Source organism: Tauraco erythrolophus, chromosome 8 (assembly GCF_009769465.1).
Source record: "Tauraco erythrolophus isolate bTauEry1 chromosome 8, bTauEry1.pri, whole genome shotgun sequence".
Taxonomy (NCBI): domain Eukaryota; kingdom Metazoa; phylum Chordata; class Aves; order Musophagiformes; family Musophagidae; genus Tauraco; species Tauraco erythrolophus.
Genome location: NC_141472.1, coordinates 14,816,143 through 14,839,296, shown reverse-complemented (window position 1 = coordinate 14,839,296; position 23,154 = coordinate 14,816,143). Strand labels below are relative to the sequence as shown.

At 42.3% G+C, this 23,154-nt stretch overlaps 1 protein-coding gene across 1 annotated transcript in view; it reads right to left on the bottom strand.

Moving 5' to 3' along the window:
• Nucleotides 1-924: 924 nt before the first annotated feature.
• Nucleotides 925-23,154, bottom strand: part of PLEKHM3 (pleckstrin homology domain containing M3) — a 94,459-nt gene continuing 72,229 nt past the window's right edge. Inside the window, exons 7-8 of the mRNA XM_086615731.1 lie at nucleotides 15,451-15,608; nucleotides 925-2,295 (exon numbers count right to left, since the gene is read on the bottom strand). Of these exons, the coding sequence (XP_086471857.1) occupies nucleotides 2,118-2,295; nucleotides 15,451-15,608 (336 nt within the window). The 3' untranslated portion in view covers nucleotides 925-2,117. The remainder of the gene's footprint in view (nucleotides 2,296-15,450; nucleotides 15,609-23,154) is intronic.

The window sequence follows — 23,154 nt, the reverse complement described above, 5'->3', positions numbered from 1 at the left end:
TCAGCCAGTACCACTGCAGTTCCTGTTTGCGTGACTAATTCCACAATACTTCCCCAGTGTTTGCATTTGTGAACATGCAGGGAATTCTTGACGTGGGAATGGACTTGCAAGGAACATTATACCTTTAAGGATGATAGCCAAAAGCAACTCATTTCACAGGAATAGTGAGGTGAGACAGAAGCATCCCTGTGTAGGGGAAGTATTAATTTTAGTGACAAAGGTGCATGATTCACCAGGTTTATTAAATATGGGAATCCCTATACTACTTTGCCAAGAACATGGAAAATCTCTCACTTCCTTCCAAAGAATCTCACTGCGAGAACGACTTCTGGAAAAGAAAGGCACTAGTTGTCCAATGTATACAGATACAAACATGCTTCTATATATATATAGTAGTTGCACTCAAATTTGAGAAAGCTCAGATTCAGCTACTTTTTTTGACTGGAGGCTGGAAAAGGTAATCACATACTCCAGTACAAGGCAACTCATTGTAGCATTCTACCTTTTCACGTAAGCATGATGTACCCTGTTGTTTTATTTAAAATACTTCAGCAATTAGTGAGGTGCTTCAGTGATCAAGATTGCTTTCTACCTTGAATGCAACGGCCCGTAGATTATATAGGAAGCAAAGATCAGTATTCTGCATTTTTGCAAACCTATGTGAGAAGAGAGGAAAAATACGCATGCATGTGACTGTTTTTTTTCTCCTGAAATCATGTTTGCTTTCTGTATATAGATGTATGTGTATATATACGTGAATGCTTTCATATGTATGTAACACACACACTAGCGCAGGGTCTGGAGAAAGAGTTAAGAAGGTGGATTGGAGGGAGGAGGATCTCACTGGAGGTGAAGCCTCAATGAATTTAATGTACTCCCAGCGATGATACACATCTCCCCAGTTAAATCCATCACATACTCCCCTTCCATGACATAAGTAATTTACTGTGTTTAATGTTGTCCTGTGTTCCAGGTGTGTGGAGCAGAACCATACCTCGAGGAACTTTGCTCTCCCCCATGGAAGTCACTACAGAAGTATAAAATCCCTCAGAGCTCACAGAGAATGCAGGCCACAAATCGCACATGAGCACAACAAACTAGTGTTTCACAATTCTGGAGGTCTTTTCTAATTAACATGGGAATGACCACTTTCCTGACTATCAGTCTAACAGGTTCAGGTTAGAGAAACATTTAAAGCAAACTTCACGAAATAAAACCAAAACCAATGTGGACACTTAAAATGTCTTAAAACGTGAGACTAGCAGGAGGTCAGAACCAACATCATGTTACTGGAGATGAGGATGTGGCCTCACATAGATCAAGAATAACCAGCATAAAACTGAATGGACTTCAATGACAGAGCTTGAATGACATGCCCATCCTGAAAAAAAACAGTAGCAAGTCCCCTGCTTATCTGCGTATGGAATAGTTCAGCGGGGTGCTTATAAATATATAAACATAGCTGAAGGAATTATTCTGCGTCTTACGGTTGCAAGCACCCTGAATAAAGTTTGAGGGGAGATACTTTTCTTTCCTCAGGGAGGAGTGACATGTAAATGCACTGATCCTTTAAAAATAGCTCTCTGGAAACATGAGGAAATGAAACCACATGTCCACATCAGAAGGAGCAGGCAGGTTTAAAATCATTCCTGTCCCATTGGGTTTTGTGAAACATCTCAACAGAACCCCTGGTATTATTAGCCAAGGCTAATAATAAATAAATAATGCACATAAATAAGTAGATGATTCATAAGTTCTAAATGAACAACATAAAAAACAACATGGTAATGGCAGCAAATATTTTCTGCCTTGAGGAAAAGTCTTCTCCAGAGCTGGAAAAGAAAAAGTTGGGTGCTTAATTAGCTAGACCTAAAGCATTTTGAGTAAACCACACTTTGTATGAGAGCTAGTGGCTGGACTTCAATGCAAAATGCAGTTTAGCCATTGGTATTTCAAAGCCAACAAGGCTTTACGGCCACTTTGGCAGCTGCTATTCACAGATGAAGAAGGTCAGATACTATTTTGCAAAAAGATTTCTGCCCAGCTAAGCTGAGAAGTTGCTTGAGCTGGCAGCTGGGAAAGGGATTCTCTTCTGGCTGGCCACTGCCTTAAGGAACTCATGTGTTCTGATATGACAATTCAAACATGTTGCAAGACTCTTCGAAGTTTTCGTCCATATTCAGTCGCCTCCAGAAGGATTTCTGCTTCTTCTGCAACTCTTTACGCACACACCTGGGGCATGGTACAGCCTTCACTTTGCACTCAGAGTGGAAGACAGCACCACAGCTTTCACACCTGCAAACACAAATTAGTGTCAAAATTGAATGACAAAATAGGACCAGAGCATGCAATGGACTTCGCATGGATTGTGGACAGCAGACATTCCTTCACATTGCTCTAGTAGCTCGAAGAGTGTCGTTTCAAAAGAATGGAGTTGTAAAAGACATTGACTTGCCCACACCTCTGCTGGTGTAAAGCCACTCAAGACCACTAAAATAAGTTGACTTGCATCCATTTGCAGTTGCCGAGAATCTGTCTCAGCACTTCTGCTTCACAGGCAGAAATTTTTAGACAGATTAATACTTATCTTCCTATTAACTAGCATTCAGGTCTATCACAGAAAAGAGAACAATTTTGTTTTATGAAAGACAAGTTTGCTGCTTTGGTTTGTAAATGAAGAGTAACAATATTCATTTCCATTAAGATATATTTCAGCATTTGCAACAGCCAAGATACAACATTTTCCTCATTGAAGCTCCAGTGGTCAGCTGTTCTGGAAAGAGTAAAGTACAGTCCACTCCAACAGCAGGAGAAGTCATTCCACAAAGTAAAAAATGAAACAGAGGTAGGTGATATTTTCTGCTCTTCCTATGGAAGATCAGACTAGATCAAGACAATTATAGCAGGCATTCAAAGCTGTGTGTTTCTGTTCTCAAACATGGTACTTTGACTTCAAACAAACCATCTGCTCAAACAAGATGACTGGAATACTTTTGGGGCACTCTGAGGCAATGGAGGTAATGCCACAGCAGATCAAGCCCCAGTTCCAGAAGGCTATGGAGCAATGAAACATCTTGCTATGGATGTGGGCTACCACTAAACAGTTGGACATTCTCAGCCTTTCAATGCAAATAACTACCTGCAGTGATGAGTTAAGTCACTACAGCTTTGTAACCAAATGAAAAAAATAAAAGGATGACAGTGTCAGGTGTACAGTATCTGAGATTCCAGTTGAAAAAGTAACAAAACATCAAATTTTAGAGCAATTTCAAAATACAAATGAGGGGCGCTGGTCACCCCTGTGCTTCTGTGGGAAGTCTTGAAACGCCTCACACTTACCCTTTCTTGCAGCTAATGTAGTCAAATGACTATATGAGAATCCAGGCATCCAATGTTATATCTTTAGTGGGTTTTTTTGTTTGTTTGCTTTGAGCTTTTTTGTTGGGTTTTGTTTGTGGTTTTCAATTTTTCTTAGAAATAAGGTTCTTGTCTTCAACACTGAAGAAAAATTGAAGACATGAAGAAACAAACCCCAAACACTGAGAAGCCATGAGGCAAATTGTAGTATTTGGCATGCAGTCTGGCAATACTGAGAGAAGTCCACAAGCTAATACAACCTGTTGGCGATATTAGCTGCATCTGCATCTCACCTGTAACTTTTAAAAAACTGTTCCTGATCTTTCTGCACTTCAAGTTTTATGCAGAAGGCTATGCAGAGGCTTAGAGAGGCACATATCTAGCTAGCATAAACTGATAGAACTCAAATAAGTAAGAAAAGGAAGGGTAAAGAGGCTAAGTATAATGCCATATATCTACTACTATGCTCTCTTGCAGTAAAACTTGACTGTCATATTTCTAAGTGCAGCTCGTGAGTTTAAATCTGGTTTTGAATCAAGAAACTGGCTCACACAGAGACATTTATAATTTCTGTGCTCAGAGAGTGCGTGTTATGGCCCCGATCCAGTGAAGCACATAAACACATGCTTAGGACTCATATCCCAGTGATTTCTTGGGTTTACTGATCTGCCTACAACTAAGCATGTGCTTACGTGCTCTGCTGGATTGGGATCTCCATGAACAGACACACTAATGGATGAGGGAGAGACAGAGAGGATAGCAGTGTCTTTAAAACTTTACATCATTCTGAACTGACACTAATGGTGATTTTATCAAGCTAATTCTCCCTTGTTAGTCAGCAATTTACAGTGCCTTGGAAGTTGCTAGAGGGTAACGATTGATGAGGAGTGTAATTTTGTGCTCTCGCATTGCCACTCCCTACACTCGCTCGATATTTCTCCACAGGATGCTTGGAGGTGACAAAACTTATCAGAAATTGCTGCTGAAATGGATGGAGCAGGATGAGAGAGGAGCCATCACACTTGCTCTCCCCAGTCAAAGGCCATCAGCAGAGAAAACAAAGATTGATGGTGTTTAAATTAATATGAACTCATTTTTCAGAAAGAAGCTCATTGGAAAAAAAAAAAAAATCAACAAACTTCTGTCACATCATTCCGAACCAAAAGAGAGAGAAGAAGTGTCTGCGCTGTTATTTGTTAGAGCTGCTGCAATAGCTGAAGCTCCGATGGAGACCCCACACTCTCAGGCACTAACCAGAGGCAGTGCAAACAGCCAGCCCAGCGTCTCACAGCCCACTGCACCGGCAGCCATCGTGACCATTCTTGGTCCATTCTGGTGCCCCACTCCTGACTGCTGCTCTGAAGACCTGTTTTCTGCTTTCTCCAGTGAAGGCTGATGTACTCCCAGCCCCAACCACGGGTTTTTAGATGCCAACAAAACAGCTGCCTGGAAGAACAGTGCCCTGAATTGTAGAACAAAGCTGCCTCTTGTTCCCCACAGGGACAGGCAGAGAGGATACCTGGGTCAGCCTTCCCTGCATGCTTGTATCCCCTCGCTGCTAAAGAAACTCAGTCACCGGGGCGGAGGAGCAATGCTGATCTTGCTCTGCCTTTGGGCAAAGTTACTCCCTTTAAAGTGATGGAGCTACACTACCTCAAGCCATCTACAGCTTTGCTTTTCATCATATCAAACACAGTCAGTCTTAGCTTACCCTGCAAATGTCAACTGGTTGACCATTCCTAATCTCCCTGGGAGAAATTTTCCAGTGATATAAAAAACCCCACCAAAATTATATTCTTTCTTAGAATATTACAAATAAATTGCTTGTTATTTAATCCTGACATCTAATTTTATCTCCATATGCAAGTTTCACAGTTTTTCTTTACTGTTGTTTTCAAGCCTCAGTATTCTAAAATGTTTTAATTTCTCTTGAGAAAAAAATACATTTTGTAGTCTATAAAAGGCTCACATAATAGTTCACCACACTTAGTTATCTTTTCCTTAACTCTTGTTGTTGTCATAGGTAAATCACAGTTCAGGTACTATTTCTGAATCCTGACTTCTTTGGCTAGAGGCCAAAAAGTCCCCGCATCTCTTGAGAGACTTCTATACATCACTGATAATAAGCTGATGAGCCTGTAGCCATTCAGGCCTTTCATGTTTCCTTCTTTAATAAATGATATTGCGATACTGCACATTAACAGCATCTCGATATTTTTCAAACATTATTTGAAGAATTGGTGAACACTCTGTGTTGTTTTCATACTGACTTTCAGTCTTCTAAGAAGGCATCTGGAACAGCTTCCTCTCTATTTCGGTGTTTTCTCTCCTTTTTTCCTCTTTCCTGACCAACTCAATTTCTGTTGAGACTATACGGAGTGTTTTATGTTCTAAGGATGTTTTACTTGTTTGAACACCAGAGTAACAGAAATGCAGAGAATTATTCAATTCTCTAAATAATTTCTATTGCATTGAAAAGCGTAAGAGAGAAAGGGCAAAGCTCTCCACAGCCAGACAGGCAGTATAATGCTCTTATTATTATCATTATTAGTTACAAGGGAAAGCCTTTCTACATTAAAAGCACAAAATCATTCCCTGGATGCTAAGAAAATTACAATGTTTGGTATCTCCCATTAAGTCTGGGCATTTGAAACATACACATATCAATATTTGGCAAATTGCAAATTCTAGTAAATTGTTTTCTTGCTTTCCACATGTATTTCACAGGCTTATGGCTCAAGTAATTCTAGATTCTGTGTGACCAATTGATGATACTCCTATATCCCTTCAGTACTACGCAACCATTTAGGTGTCCATTGGTAAGATCAGGTGCTCAAAGAGGGGGATGCAACACAAAGAGGCCTCAAAGACCTTCCACCTTAAGCAGACAAAATAAACCAGGGATGATCAACTGGTGGCCCAGGATGTCATCTGAAAGACAGTTTTATTTGTCTCCTAGGAACCCGACAGGTTGGCAGGCTGACCAACATGAGCATGATGGGATGAAGCTGCCAGCACAAGCAAGGTTTATTAGGACAGCTTCAGTACCACGCACATGGGCTGTACCTGCCTGGCTGCCAAACACCAAGTGGGGAATCAAAGCAGCTCATGGCTATGCTGTTCGTCCCTGAAATGAAAAAACAGTGGATGACAGATATACTGTCTTACCCACTTCACAAACGGGAAACAAGAGGTGAACTGACTTGCTCAAGGCCAGCCAGGAGCTATTAGAAAAGCTGAGGAGGTCAAAGAGCTCTCCCTCATCTCGCTGCAGTGCCATACTCACCCACCATCCTATCTCTTATCATTTTATACATTAACTTTCCTTTTTTCATTTAAAAAAACCCACTTCCTCTATGTCAGACCTTGCACACAGTTGATCAAGTGAGTAATCCCTTGAGAGAAATTTCAGTAAGGATTTGATTTAGCGCTGAACCCTTCATTGCCTAGAACTCTTCAGATTATTTTTCTTATTTCCCCTCATGCAGAATAAACTCAAGGAAAAATGGGGTTGTTCATTCTGTTTTCTTCAGATGATGCTATACACTCACCAAGCATCCAAAATACTAAGCCACCTGTAACTTGGCTATTTAAAAACCTCAACGAGTAAACCAGAGTAGCTGTAGTAAACCTTGCTCAGGGAGTCCAGTGTGATCACCATCCCACACTACGCACATGTCTGCAAGTATTTCTGAACTGCCCAGCTGTATCACAGACGTGCCCTTCAAAACTCTCAGAGACTTTAGCACAACACAAAGAAAAAGAAAATGGACTAGCCTGTGTTCACTAACAACACAAAAAAAGCCCCAAAGGCAATCAATGCCTGACACACACGTGCAGCAATATTATTACAGTTGCCTAGGAACCAACGCAAGGAGCTGCCCAGGGAGGGACGCCCATGTCGTAAATGAATGGAAGAAAGTTGGCACTAATACGACATTGATTTGTCCCTATAAGGAGCTTGTTAGGATAATGCCTTGTATGACACATGGTCTTTATTAGACACAGGGGTTTTTTTAAATACTATACTTAAAACCTGTTAAGATTTCAGGCTTGCTTTTGAACAATTTGCCTCGGAAGAGAAAAGAAAGAAGCCAAACCAAAACAGAGCAGAGCCCACTACCCAGCCTCTCAAATTGTTACATGTCTGAAATTCACTCTAAATGACTAATTCAGTGTTCAGGGAGCCAACAGCGATTCAAAGCATAATTGTAGTTTTCCTTTCCATATACCTGCTCATCAGACAAGGGTTACCCTTGATATGCCAGCAGAGCCTGAAGATGAGCCTCCTTCACGACGGCATGGCTGGGTCCTGGGCTGGCCCCAGAGAGAAGAGAAACAGCAGAAATAGCTGTAACTGCCAACCATGGGCCCAGCTCGCGTGCTGGGGGAACCAATGCAGAGGGGTGAGCTGATGACTGGCAGCAGCTAGCAAGGGGTGTACAGCAACCACCAGCCTGCCCTGATGGGACTCACCAAGTAGAGCACTTGTGGTTCACACTCCTGGCACAGCCGCAGAGACCTGCCCCAAAACAGCCTAACACAGTGCCTGTTTCCAACACCACCACTGCTGCTCTAGTAATGCCACCCCAGGATGGCTGAACAACACCCTACCCAGTATCCTTGCATGAAAACCACCAGAACAGGACCTGATCCCTTTCGCTCACCATGGGTTACACTGAGCTGCTGGAGGAGTGTCTCAGGCAGGGTGGGAGGATGAACAAATGAGCTTCTGTCCTGGCTCAGCCACCCACAGCTTGCCACTGGGTGCCTCCCCTTCTGCACAGTCTCTTGCCCCTCGTCTCGTCACGCCGGCACCCACCACCGAGGTCAACAGCATCCCCAGATGTGCATCCACCAGTGCTCCACCAGTGGAGGGGAGCCTCAGTGACAGCTCCTCCATTGCTAGACCCAGAGAAATCACAGAGCAGGTCTTCATTTTGGGTGCTCACAGAACAATTTGTTATGGCCTGGGGCCAAACAAGAACAGCTTGATTTAACCACCTGCTGTCCTCTTGTGACAGTTGTGTACACAGGCTGATACACCACACCAAGGCACGGCAGCAAGGTCAAGCAGGAGCAAAGGGATCCTGCAGCTCCCAGAGCTCTCTTTGCAGGGCTCTATCGCTACTGATTAAGGAGGGAAGTGTGTCCTCAGCTCCACTCCAGCTGTGGCTGCAGGGATTTATGCTACACTTATCTATGTATATTTCTATACTTGCGTCCAGCAGGAGAACTAAGGACCGACTGTTCACCTCAGTACAGCACTTTGTCAGTTGTCTAAGTTCAGAGATCCCAAGCCCAGCAACATGGCCTGTACACAACAGTCAACAAGAAATCAGTAAAGGAACACTAAAATCAGTATTAAAGCTTTTAATCTGAAACTGAGGTGATTACACTCAAGTCATAGAACCACAGAATCATAGAATGGTTTGGGTTGGAAGGGACCTCAATGATCACCTAGTTCCAACCCATTGGCCATGGGCAGGGAAACCCTCCACTACATCAGGTTGCCCAAAGCCTCATCCAACCTGCCCTTGAATGCTTCCAGGGATGGGGCAGCCACAGCTTCTCTGGGCAACCTGTTCCACTGCCGCACCATCCTCTGAGTGAAAAATTTCTTCCTTTTATCTAATTGAAATCTCCCCTCTTTCAGTTTAAAGCCATTGCCCCTTATCCTATCACTACACGCCCTTGTAAAAAGTCCCTCTCCAGCTTTCCTGTAGGCCCCCTTCAGGTACTGGAGAGCTGCTAGAAGGTCTCCTCAGAGCCTTCTCTTCTCCAGGCTGAATAACCCCAACTCTCTCAGCCTGTCTTCATAGGAGAGGTGCTCCAGTCCTTGCATCATCTTCATGGCCCTCCTCTGGACTCGCTCCAGCAGCTCCATGTCCTTCTTGTGTTGAGGACCCCAGAGTTGAACGCAGTATTCCAGGTGGCATCTCATGAGAGCTGAGTAGAGGGGCAGAATCACCTCCCTCGGCCTGCTGGCCACGCTTCTTTTGATGCAGCCCACGCTTCTTTTGATGCAGCCCAGGATACGGTTGGCTTTCTGGGCTGCCAGTGCACATTGCTGGCTCATGTTGAGCTTCTCATCCACCAGCACCTCCAAGTCCTTCTCCTCAGGGCTGCTCTCAATCCATTCTCCGCCCAGCCTGTATTTGTGCTTGGGATTGCCCTGACCCACATGCAGGACCTTGCACTTGGCCTTGTTGAACTTGAGTCAGCAGAGCTAAGTCACTTTGGAAAGGGGAAAAGCCCTACACATGGTAGATCCACTACCTGAAGAGGCTGAGATGCCACAGAGATTCAAATGCTTACATTACTCAGACACGTATCCTTCTGCCTCTGCTAGGTGCCATGCCATGAACTGGACTTCGCTCCTCTACCTCTCCTATTATTCATGCCCTGTATTCACAAAGTGGTTGTTGAAGATCTAAAAGCAAAGAGCCAGGTAATACTATTAACAGTAATGTTAACATACTGCCCCTCAACTTTCATAATTTGATTGCATGACTCTACTCTTTTGCACTTTTCTATAAGTCTCCAGTCTCGGAATCCTATGATTAAACCAGGATTTTTGCTTTTAACAAAAGAAAGGCAAAGGCACCTGGACTTCATAGCTCTGCGGAAGACATGCCTACCTGGACCCAAGATGGAAAAATGGAACTTAACATTTGAAAAAACAAAGTGAGTATATAAACAACAAGATTCTTAAGGTAATTTTAGAATTCAGCACCTAGAGTTGGCAGTGTTGGCTTTCATGGGCTAAAAAGCAACTGAAAAGCTGTTGTCTGGTCTACAAGGAATCATATTTGGGAGATGGAGAAGTCTATCTTACAAGAGGAATTTGCATGAGGAAGGAAGAGAACTGGCAAGTGAGAAATATCTAGAGCAAGGAAGACAGAACAGGAGGGAAACTGCAAAATAGAAAATGGAAGTGAGATGGCTGTCATGTTCAGCCAGTGGGGAAGTGCACAAGGCAGCATCACAGAGACCCTCCTACTTAAGTATCTGCACTGAACATTCTAGTTAACACCACTTTGACACAAGGCAGGTAAAAAACAACCTCTAAAGCTAATCCAGCTCCAAAATACAATGCTTGATGAAAAAGCCAGTATATTTTATCTCTTTCTTTTTATATATTCTAGATAACATTACTGCATTACCCTGCACAGACGAAAATCAGAACATTTGGGCCAGAAGATTTTGACCAGTTTTGACTGATTCAGGTGAAATTAAATTATGAAGAGAACTTGGCATCTACTTAGGTGCCTAAGTTTCTTTAAAAAAAAGTGCTGAGCAGATCACTTCAGGGTGCTTTGAACCAACTATCACCACACGATAAGCTAAGCTCTTTCGAAAATTAGGTACTAAACTACTAGCACAGCTCAGGAGAACTAGGCTTGGGGAAAGAGGGAAAATGATATACTTTGAGTGATGCTTTTGGCCTCTGCCAAGGTATTTCCTGGAAATGCTCTGTACTATGTATTTCCTGGAAATGGTCTATACTATGTATTTCACTAGTTTCTATCTTTAACGTTCTCCCAAATGCTCAAAGTTGGTTTTGTCCAGTGACACGGCATCCATAACACAGGAAGCTGTAATTTTGCAAAGACTCTGGCACGCCATAAAGCTAAGCACAGCCCCAGAGCCTTAGTAAGACTTCTCGCTATGTGTAAAGTACATTCATAGGTCTTATCAGGATGGCGGCCAAAGATTATAGAGGCATCCAAGCTCGTTGATATAGTCAAGCCTGTTCTGTGGCACGTCTATTTTAAACTTTGGTCTTCTGGCTTGTATCTTAAAAGGTCTACATGTCTTAACTGATCTGCAGAACAAATTAACTTTGCAAAGCGAAAACAGTTTAGCCTTGATAAATGAATGCGAACACAAAAGAGCAACTCTCCATGGTTTGCATATATCTATAGTCACCACATAAAAGGCAAGGAATTGACTAAATAGTTCTTAACCAAGTGAGTAGCTTTACCAGCAAAACACAACAAATTGCCTGTGAAAGCAGTCACTAGGATGCCAACACACAGGCAAGACCAAAACTTTATTAACTCGGTAGCACATAATAATCTTAACCATAACTATAATCACTTCATTATCTATAGCTTTTTAAATGAATAATTCTAGTGAAATATTCTATTCTTGTTCCAATGCTATTTTTCTCATTATTCCTAAAGATTGTTCCTAAAGAACCATAAAAAATGGTTCTAGGCTATAAAACAAATATGGCCACATATTATAGACAACAGTACCACTACACAGGCATTTTCTTTTCACTTCTGCTTTTTTTTTTTATTATTAATTTTAGGAGAAACAAAGACTTCTCACCTTGTCAATGAAGAACACGCAATATTGGAACAACTTGAGGGGCAGTGCCTGGCTGCTAACAAATGGGCAAGGACAGCTCTAGCAAGCCAATTTATAATCAGGGATATTTAAATTCATTTCACAACACTTGTAAAAATAAAATTAGTGATATAATAGCATAATTCTATATGTTTATTTGCTAAATTTAAGCCCAGGGCAAATTTAGTCCAAGAAATAAAACAGGAGGTAGATGCTTAGGTTAAGTTGCCCGAGCTCCAGCAAAAGCAGAGCTGTGAGAGTTTACATTAGCTGACAATTTGCTCCATTAAATGTGCAGTTAACTCAGGAGGCTTTAAATATAGTTCTCAGGACCTGAAGGCCTTCAAAGAGATGCTGAAACTTTGAAATTTAGAAAGAACTCTGATGAACTGTTATATAAATATGGGTAAGACAGAAAAGAGGAAAATGGGGGACAAGAGGAATCAAAACGACTGGAAGAGGCACTGAAAAGGATGGGACAATTTTTAAGAAATTGTTTAACTACTGAATCATGGCTTTCATTAAGCTCTGTGCAGAATGGCCACCTCCCAAGAAAAGCCACAGAAAGGAAATATCATTAGAAAGCTTATGACTTTGTGAGCCCACCCTTACATTCAAGGCAGCAAGCTATTGCGCTGTATTGTTGAGCAGGATGTAAAGAGCCTGCCAAGCACAGCCCACAGACCCGCTAATTAAGTGAACTGATTGTGTTTGTTTTGGAACCGTTTGCCAACAAAGGAATGTGTCATGCTGATTAGTGAGAGAAGGGTATGTTATATATGTGTATTCAAACCCTGAGGAGTGCATAACCCAGGTATTCACCCTGTTTGCTCAAGGACTGACAAAAATGACTCTCAAGCAAATAACCGACCAAAGAGAAACTCCAGCCCTCAAGAGGGGCCCTCCTTTTCTCTCAGTTGTATCTATCCAAAGAAGACCCATCCTTCATAAATTCCTACTGAAGATTGCTCCAGAAACTGCTGAGAATATTTTGGAAAGAAACAATCTCTCCACCTCAAAGCTGACCTAAGAGACCACGAAGATGGAAAGGTAACAGCCAGCTGAGAACCACCTTGGAATTGTAATGGTCTCTCTGACAGCTGTCACTCTTCTCTCGAGAAAGGTCAGGGAGGTAGCCAGAAAAACAAACACCAGCTCAACACAGACACACATACACCCCGCCACCCCCGAAAAGACTTCACTTTACAAACAGTCAACAGAGAGGTGAAGTTTGCAAGAGCTGTCACGCACCCACTTTTGAATATTTCTAATCTAACAACCCAGTCTGCTGGTAGAATTGGTAGCATGTTCAAAAGTGAATGAGCAACATTCAAAAGCAAGAAGGATAAACACGGTCTTCAGAGTTCAGCTGCTCCTCCCTTCTTAACTCAGCAGCTACAGTCAGGGTACTCGGCAGTCTAGTATTGAGTATAAAACGTCAATACTATGCTGTGGACAGCAATTCCAGAAAACCAGGATGGAGAAGGGGAATCCTAGTCAATTCTCACTGCACATTGTGGACTCAGAATAGTACAACTAAATCACGAATTTGAGCTAACAGTTTATTCGGAGCTCTGCATGACACTTAACTATCAAGGAAAGCCGAACACATCATGAGAAACTTCAGGTATAATTGCGAGTCTTCACACGAACATTTTGTGACTTGCCATTCCATCTGCCACAGGTTACTCTGTGCATCTACCTATTTCTAACCGGCCTCCTCACCTTACACCTGTCATTGTAGTGGTCAGCACGGCTACCTCAGAAATCTCTCTCATCTGTAAGAGATGGAAACAAACACAAAACCCCTCTACCTGGCCTCCTCCCTCACTGCTTTGCAGCTGATGGAGCTGCACAGTGAAACACACAGGCTCCTCTGCTGGCATGACTGGCCTCCAGCCTGAAGGTGGAAAAGAGCAAAAATACGGAACTGAAATAATCTGTTTCGTTTCACAGAGGTGCGTATGCACACGTGAGCAGTAATGAGGTGAGAAAAGTAACTTGGAAAGGAAATAGAAAATGCTGGGGATAAACCCAAGGTTTAGTGATAAGGAGTACAAAAGGAGCAAGCAGAATGACCTCTGACAAAATAAGAAAGAGAAATATTGGAGAACCTTTCATGCTGATTGTGTTTTAATTAAAATCATTAACAAAGACCACTGTCTTTGGCATGACATCAACCATGACTTCACATTTGTGCAACGTCAACAAAAGTCCTTTCTGGCTTCTAATTCACATAAAAACAGGAGCTAGAGTAGCTTCTTTTGGCTTTCACTGAACTGCTGACAAATACTATTTGATTCCAGAAGGTTTTAAACTGTAATTGCAAAGTATGTCTGATCTCAGCTGAAGGGTGGGGGGACAATATACAACCAACAATGTTTTTGTGACCAAAAATCCTCCAGACAAATCAAACGCATAGACACTTCAAGTAAACTTGTCTTCCCAAACGCTCTTACACATTCTTATCAATCTTTTGGGAATATCTTCAATCGCCTTTTATACAGTCTCAACAGATATCTTATGTTTTATGTTATCTTGATCTCTCTCTTTTTAACTCAGCCTCTCTCACCATGCAACCTAGATACATTCTTTCTTGAAAACCATTTATAGAGCTCAGCTGCACACCTTGTTTAGCTTATGTCCACTGCTTTGTCAATGCATTTTTCAGAATGAGAGTCTGGAAAAAGAATGTGCAAACAGTCTTTGAAACTCAGGTCAGGCTGAAAATCCCCAAAGAGTAGTCCTTGGTTACTTATAATTTAACATCTTTGTGCATGCAGGGGAATCAGATTCTTAACGAAGCCCTTTTAACAGGCTGGTCCTGATTGTTGCCAAAGGTGGCTCTTCAATTTTTTTTTCCCCTCAATGGGACACTTTGGAGAAAAATTAAAATGACTGTATTTGAAACAGCCAGAAAAGTACTTATCTATGGGCAAATGCTGTGCTGTCAGATATACTGCCTTTCTGTTGAGTTTTTAAAAAAGAAACAAAACAAAACAAAAAAACAGTCTCCTTTATTCAAAATCCAAGACAATTTTGAAAAGAGTAGTAACACTGCTGTGTTGCCAAGTCTGTTCTGGTTTCCTGCATTTTGCTTCTAGGTTTTCCATGCAAATCCTGTCCCTGATCTGGCATCCAACACTCCACATAATGTGAAATAAAGGTTCTTTTGTTTAGCTTAGGACTGGCATATGTTTATATTTATTTTGTAGCCACCTGAGGATAGCAATGTCATTTAAAAAAAAAAAAAAAAATCTTGCCTACATAGGCACAGAGGAGCATGCCCACAGAAAGCAGAGAATTAGGCATAATGCCTCATGGGAAAAACACTTCAGAATAGATGGTTATTGTGGACAATCCCAGTACATCATGGGCCCAGTGACGCCAGATACCAGAAAGATGTCTGTGATCACTCCAGAAAAATCTATTTGTTTTTTCAGAACACTTTGAAAACTCAGAAGAGCTTTGGATAAATCACAGTGTGTGATGCTGCTGGGGGCTCTTCCCTTTTTGAACAGCTGTCCTGAGACTTAAAGGGCTTTAGGAAGTAGCTCTTCCCATCTATTTCAAAATATGCTTGAGGTGGTCTCCCTGGACCAGTAATCTAGTGCAGCTGCCCAGAAGTGTGCATTAGTGGGATTCAGTCCCTAGTTATTTAAATAAGAGGTCATGAGTCTGAGAATCTGCAAGGATATGATACTTGATTAAAACATATGATTGACATTACAGTACCTGCTTGTAGAAATGTCCTCAAAGGGGTAAAGGATTTCTCCATTGTTGCAAATCTCACAGATGAAACCCTTTTGACTACAAAGGCTGCAGCTGTACACATGAGAGGTGGCAAACTTGATCACCTTCCCCAAGAAAGGAGCCAGCTTTCCTTCAATAACCTGAAACGAGGAGAAGACAACATTGAATGAACCCTAAAAAAATGACTAGAACTCTCTTAAGGACTGAGAGAGTATTTATCAATACCGAAATGCAGCTAAGTGCTGCTAGTTAAAACAACAGCAAAGTTACTTCCCAACGATTATAGCTCCATGAAATCACAAGCAATAATAGTAGCCAGTGAACTGGTAATGATCCAAACACAAAACCAGAGTTACTGTCTCTCTAGAAGTCTCTATATGGCAATAACATAGAAGATTAGTAGTCACTTCAAGTACAACAATGAGTTCGTACACTAGGGCACAAAAAATGTAGATAGGAAAAGAGTTTAAGGCTTCCCTATTACCATCTAACTGACAGCTATGAATACTGCCTGACATTAATGATTTTCATTTCTTGTTATTTTTTATGCATAAATCGCAGTTTTGTCTTCTTCCTTTTCCTCCAAAGCAGAAGGGTTTTTTGCATACTTTTTGTGAACGGAACCCTGGCTTTCCTCCTTTAATAAAGTCCCATTGAAAACCATCAAAATACAATATTCCCTTCACTGCCAAAACGAGTAAATTCTCAGATAAACTCTTGAATAGGAACTGCGTTTTTTTCCTTCAGTGTCCAGCTCTCAAATCAAAAAGTCTCCCACTGCCAGACAATCCCGCTAGACCATGAGAAGTGATTAGCACTCCCTGTGTTGGTGTGAAAAAACAGCCATGCAGTATAGATTAAACTGCTAGCCACAACACTCATCTAAATTTGTGACTTGGTGACAATGCCTCAATAAGGGGCGGTATTTGGGCAAAATACTTTCCATTCAGATCAAACTTCCAGAGACTTTAAGGAATTCTGCTGGCATAGGGAATAATGAAGATGGAATAAGGCCCTAAGTGTATATTCTTCTCTCCCAGGCTTCCTGTGGTCTGAATGGCAGCCTGCCAGAATACTGATAGAAACGTGTCACAGGATTTGATAGTGACCTCCTATAAAAAGGAAAAAGAATGCAGTAATTGCTGATTGAAGGCTTGCACAGGGCTGTGCTCTGAAGCCTAAGAGTGGGGAGATTTACACTTAAATGTGTGCCAGATTCCGTTCAGGCACCCCTTCCCTCAATATGGTAACACACCACTTGTAATTTGGGTTTAGTGTAAATGACTCTAGAGAAAGCAAAGGTCAAGGCAGAGAAGAATAACAGAGATTTTTGGGAGCACTCCTTCCCTACACAAAGTAAAAATGAAATAAATCTGTGTCCCAAGGCAACTTCCTGCCCACTGGCCGAGACAGCCACTATCAAAGACTAAACGTGGAAAAGGAGGTGCAATAGGTAGCATTGATGCCGACGGCATTGAATGGCATGGGCTGAAATACGCTCCCTCTCTGCTTTCAGCTCTAGCCTGCTAACAACATCTGCAACAACAGGAAGAGGCAATGTTATTGCTAGTACTGCAGATAGGACATCTGCTCATGTTAGAGGAAAAATGACGTTCCTATTGCATCCTGGTATAGGAAGATCCCCTTCAACCAGAATATAAACAATGCAGAGAAGCTGCTGCATGAAATAAAAAAATGAAGCCATAGTTCAAGGTGGTGGTATCACTAGCCTTCTAACAGATGGCCAGAAGTTAGTTTAGCTCCCCTAGGCTGGGTTTTGTTTTTCATTTTAAAGGAAGAATTTTTTTGCTTGCAGACTCCAGAGTTACAGAGAGTCTGAAAGCCAAACAAGTTGGGAGTAGGGGAAAAGCTGACAGTACTCAATAAACAGGAGGAAAGAAATAGTGAAGCCACCCAGCTAGTGACACGGCCACAATCACAATCCAAAAAGCCACTTAGCACTAATAGATGAAATATGAGTACAAAGATAGTAAATAAACCACAATACATACATATTTTCCAAAGTATTTTCATGCTACAGCAACTACCTCTGACAGGCCACAAGAGCTCACCCTAAAATGCCAGGCTGAAGACAGTTGCAAACAAACTCTCTTAACTCTGTACTAATGTCACTGTCAGCAAAGACTCAGAAGTTAAATCTCTGAATTAAAATCACATTTTATACAATGTAATAAACAAAATTCACATAACCTATTACCTTCCTAAACACCAGGGGTGAATTTAAGTCTGCATAACACACAAAAGGTTTCCTACGCTGAAGAGCTCGCAACCTAAGCAAGACAGATTGCGAGTGGGCAGCTGCCCCAAGGAGCTGGTGTTGTTTGTCCCTATTTACTTATTTATTTGCACGGCTCATTGTAGCACTGCGGTGGGTTGGCTTGTAACTCTGGCCACTGCAGACATACAATGAAGATGGTATCTTCAAAGAGCCATGCATGCCAATTTTGCAATGTGAATTACAGGCCATTTTACTGTATTAGAGGAGGAAGACAAAATGCAACATCAAACTGATGTTATCACTATTTTTAGCATCTGTAAATTTTGTTTCATTTTGTTTCATCAGAGACCTCAGGGCTGTGCACAGGATACAACTTTGCCTTGCAACCTTCTCTCGTTCATGCCTGCAGCTAATAAGAATAAAATCCTCATCTCCATTTACGCCGGCAAGCAAAAAGGAAGACGTCTACTTGCTGTCTCCAGGAGGAGTTTCATGGTAACACTTCTCCAGTGAGTGTTTTATAGCTTGGGAAAAGGAGCACAGGACATGTAATCAAAGGTGTCAAAACTTCTCCTGTGACTAAGCACTCTCCTGTGACGGCCAGAGGCCCAGGGTCAGTCAGTTTAGACAGCCCAGAACCGTGATGGCAGAGCCCCAGGATGTTCTCCCAGTTGATGCTGCAATCCGATCTTGAGTTTCAAGGAAACACAAGCGATTAAAGAAGTGTGTTAAACAAATGTAATGCATTATCCAGATATCAGGGAAATCAAAGGGGAGGGGAAAGACCTCAAGAGGCCATCTTGGCAGAGCCAGCAACATCTATGTCATTCTTTACAGCTGTATCTGTTACTAAAGCCTTTCAGTGACGAAGACTCCACAGCCCCCATGCAGTCTAACACAGCACACGTTTGTTCTCACTGTTGGAGTCACTCCTAAGCTTTGACCCGAACCTTTCCTAAGGACATTTCAGTTTACAAAATAAGCTTACAAAGTAAGTTTACAAAATAGAGAAACTGTGAAATCACACGCTATGAGCTGCAGAACAGTCCATCACATTTCGTAAGAGATGTGGAAATTTAGCACAAAACTAAGTTGAGTATGCCAGAAACCAAAAATTTCACCACTGACTTATCCCTGTAACATAATACAGCCTCAACATGCACCTGCAACGGCTTAAAAATATATTCCTGCCTCTTAACAACAACAAAAAAAAGCATAAACCTTAAAACAAATTAAAATTTTGCTGAGTTCAGATTCTCTTCTACCTACAGCTCAAATGAAGAGCAAGGTCTGTTTTCTAATCAAAATTTTTTGTAGTGCAGGGAATTGTTTCATTGTCCAAAATTAAGAGTGAAAGGTGATTGATGATGGCATCTTGGTCATCAATTGATGGAGGGTACAATGCAACTTTGTCTTCGTAAACTTGTCAAGGAACCCATCCCGAAAGGATTCTGGACATGGGGCCATGCTCTTACTGTTAGCTTACCACTGCTGCACCTGGAATATACAGGGGTACACTGCTTGATGACAACGGGAGGAAAATACCGAGAGCAAGCTGTGTCTCTGAAGAGCCCCAGTGTTCAGATCAGAATCACTGTCCACCTCTGTGGATCTGGAAAAACACTTCTCTAAGCTACCACAGGACAGAAAGCCACGGCTGTGCATACTGCAGCTCCTAACTGCATGTCTTGCATTGGGAATTGTATAAAAACACACACCCATATGTACACACATAAAACACAAGCCCTGCCCTCAAAGCACTTACAATTTAAACCAACAGAACGAACATTGATTTTTACACCAACTGTCACATATCTCCCACCCTAAATGGGACTAACTGTGTTTTGGAGGAATTTCTCATTCAGGTGCCCTGCCCACACTGCAGAGAGCATCCCTCCGGCCAGAGCATGGCTGCAGGTGCCGGGGCTGCCAAAGAGGGGAGCAGAGGCGAGAGGAGAAGCCAGGAGAGCCAGCAGGAGCAGCAACCCACCCTGCTGCCTGGCCTCCTGCACCCGGCTTGGGAAAGCTGAGGCAGTATTGGCAAGCAAGAAGGGAAGGCAGAGACTAGTCTGCAGCAGTGGGAGAAGCTAAAGGGGTACACTGTATCTGAACACATGCCAAAGGGGTGTTGGGACAACTAGATAACTTCTAGAACAGAGGCTTTTCATACAAATCAAAGTTAATAAGGGTAAATCAAACTTTCTTCTCTGTGTATCTTTGCGATACTGTTCAGTTGGGTAGCAGTGTAAATCCAAAGAAACAATTATGCTCTGTACGAGTGAGGTGGGGGGGAAACATGGGGACTGCTGAACGCCAGCAGACAAGCCAATGCTGGCAACAACCGCGAGAGCCTTGGGTGGCGGGAAGACACGATGCACATGCACTGGGTTATGTTTTTCCTGATTCAGCAGGAAGACAGAGAAGATGAAAGGCAGCAGGGCCTACGGTACGCATTGAAATCTCTTTGGATACATCACATTAATATGATCATGACGGCAATGTGCGATCAGTCAAAGTTTAACTACTTGTCAGGAGGACTGCTGGCCCCAGAGGTTTTCTGATCCTTCTATCCAAAGACTGGAAGTTATTCCTAGTTCCCTTGCTCTATCAAAGTGATGTCTTCAGAAACAAGTGAGTAGCCATCTGTCTACAGAGAGTAAGAACTGGAAAGGCCATAGGCCACAGCATCCTTCACAGACCTCCTCGGTGGTCCCCTATGTGCACAGCAGGGCTGTTGTCCACAGACAACTTCCAGGAGCAGCACATGTTGCCCAGGGGACTCGCACCAATGCCCCTGTGCCCTGCCTTCACGACACATTTCTGAGCCCACAACACTGTCCTGGACTGGAGGAGAGGCAGTCTCCTCACCTCCGGACACAGGCTGAGCTATAGCTCTGTCCTGATCCCATCCCTCACTCGAGCTCTCTGGGCCAAACACAATGTTGGTAGAAGTCCATCTCTGAAGGCCCACACTCCCCAGTCCTAGCCTTGCCCCTAAACCTCCTCCTCCTCCCACGCAGCACAGCACAGGGTGTCCAAAACCCCAGCCCATTACGCACAGTAGAGAGAAGTCCAGTCACTTTGTCTTCCCTTACCAGTCAACAAAGACTCCACGTATGAGAACATACTTATCAGCATGGGGGAGGGTTGCACAAACTAGTCCCATGGGAGAGCAACGCAGTGAGAACAGTTTTGCAATACATATGTTTTCATATTAAAAACCAAACTAGAAAAGTGGCCAAGGTAACAGTGGCAGAACTTTTCATCTCTGTTGAGAGTTCTAACCCAGAGAGATGATACCCTAAACTCTTGGCTTTAATAACTTTTCTGTTTGAAAAACAGAACAAAACAAAATCTGCATGACAAAAATCTAATAAAAAATTAGCTACAGTTTGTTCTTATCCCTGACAGTTGCTCAAATTAGAAAAGACATAATAGAAGCTTCTGACTGGCTGTCACTGAAAAGCAATCAAATACTGATTAGACAAGGTAAGCACAGAAGTCCTCTCCAAACTCAGACTGTCATTCCTGAAAAGGTAATATTATAAGGGCTTTAGGTGGAACTAGACGGGGGATGTGTGGAAATAGAAAGAAAAATGAGTCAGCTGTAATCCACTATTGCTTCAAGTAACGCCTCCACAGCCTTCTGCCCACCGATCAGACCAGGTCCACAGATAATATCCAACTCTTGCATCACGGCCGCATAAATCAATACTGAAATCTATCAGACATGATGAATTTTCTAGACAGGAGAGAAAAAACAGTACAGTTTTCAGACATTTCTCAGGGCAGTGAGTGTTTGTTTTGAGGGCAGGGCTCCTGTCAGCAATGCTAGGTAAGGAGTAAGACCTACATCCCTGCAAGAGTCTATGTTGTGAATTTGAGCGAGGGTCATCAAATCTCCTACTCTGTCTGTGCACTTTTACCAACTTTCTGAAAGTGGAATAGATGTTTACATAGCATGGAGATCATAAATACATCTGATCACCTACATAGGGACTGTCAAGACTGGCAGTAAATGGAATATAACTTGTCGAGTTTTCAGTTCTGCTCAATGTGAGGAACTGCCAAGGTAAAGAAGTCCAAATTCTGAAAAATGTCACGGGATGTTAAACCACATCAAGGGTTTCTGGATTAAAATAATTGTTAGATTAAATTTGCTAGTCTGAATAATTTCTAACATACGATAATGAAAGTAAATTAGAAGCAGTTAAAAAAAATGTTTTCTTATCTTAAGATCCAAGATAATGGAGAATCAATAGATGAAGGATATTTTAACAGAAGCTATCAAAAATCTAAGAGAAGGAAAAGAAATGTACCCATATCTGTATATTCTGCCAGCTCCAGCACAAGGGACAACCAAGAACCACAGGCATCACGTAACAGCATGTCTAGGAATATCGTCACTTCAATATGACTAAGTGATCAGGGCAAAAACACTGAAAAGAGAGCTAGAAATGTCCCCGACTCGCCTGAATCCTCAGATCTGGACCTGTAATTTCCTCATGTGCCAGAAGCACAGGAGGAAGCTCTGGTTATTATCTTCATAGAGGAGTATCTCTTGCTACTGATCTGCTTAAGAGCCCTGCCACCAGGGTTTAGTATTCCAGGTAAAGTGGTGAAAATACTGTAAAACTCAGGTTCAGTATCACTGCCACTGTGAGACAAGCTAAATTTGCCAAATGGCTTTGTGACCCCACCCTTGTAAATCAGCTTGTTAATCATTATCGTCATAGAGGTGATAAAGCTGTTTTATAAGGCAACACTGAAGCAGTAACATTAACTACTTATGTAGAGGCTGGTGTATTTCTCTGCAGATAACATTTATTAGAAGGCACTCTCTTTAAAGACACAGGTTTGCCTCGTAACCTTCTTCTGGAGCACTGAGCAATCTGTTCCTCTTACTCCTCCAGTCTGATTTACATGTCAGACACAAGTGACGCCTGGAGGGGATGGGTTAAGTGATATGAAATCCCTAAAACACCTTGAACTACAGCTTCAAATCTCAACCGGATTGTCCCAGCCTCTCCTCCTGACAGAACAAAATTTATGATTATTTCTCAAGGCCAGACGCACACTTGGCTTTATCTGAGAGACAGACACAGACAGAATTTGCCAGGAGGCACTGACGCAATGCAGAAGGGACATGAAAAGTCCAAGAGGCACTGAGAAAATAGAAGGGGTGGTAGACACGAAGCTCATTCACCATCCCCAATTGTATACATTGAAGGGAGAGAAAGTACTTTAATTACTGGGATTAGTGTCATAAGCACGTCTGGCAGAAGGAAGCTACCTAAAAGAGCAGTCAACAATAGTGCATAGCTTTCCACCATACTCTAAAGACAACATTTCTGCCTCTTCCTGGTTGTTTTCTTTCTACCTCTCCAGAAACAGCTAGTCTGAATCAAGTCTTTTGCTAACAAGCTCAAAGGTAAGATCCAGCTTCG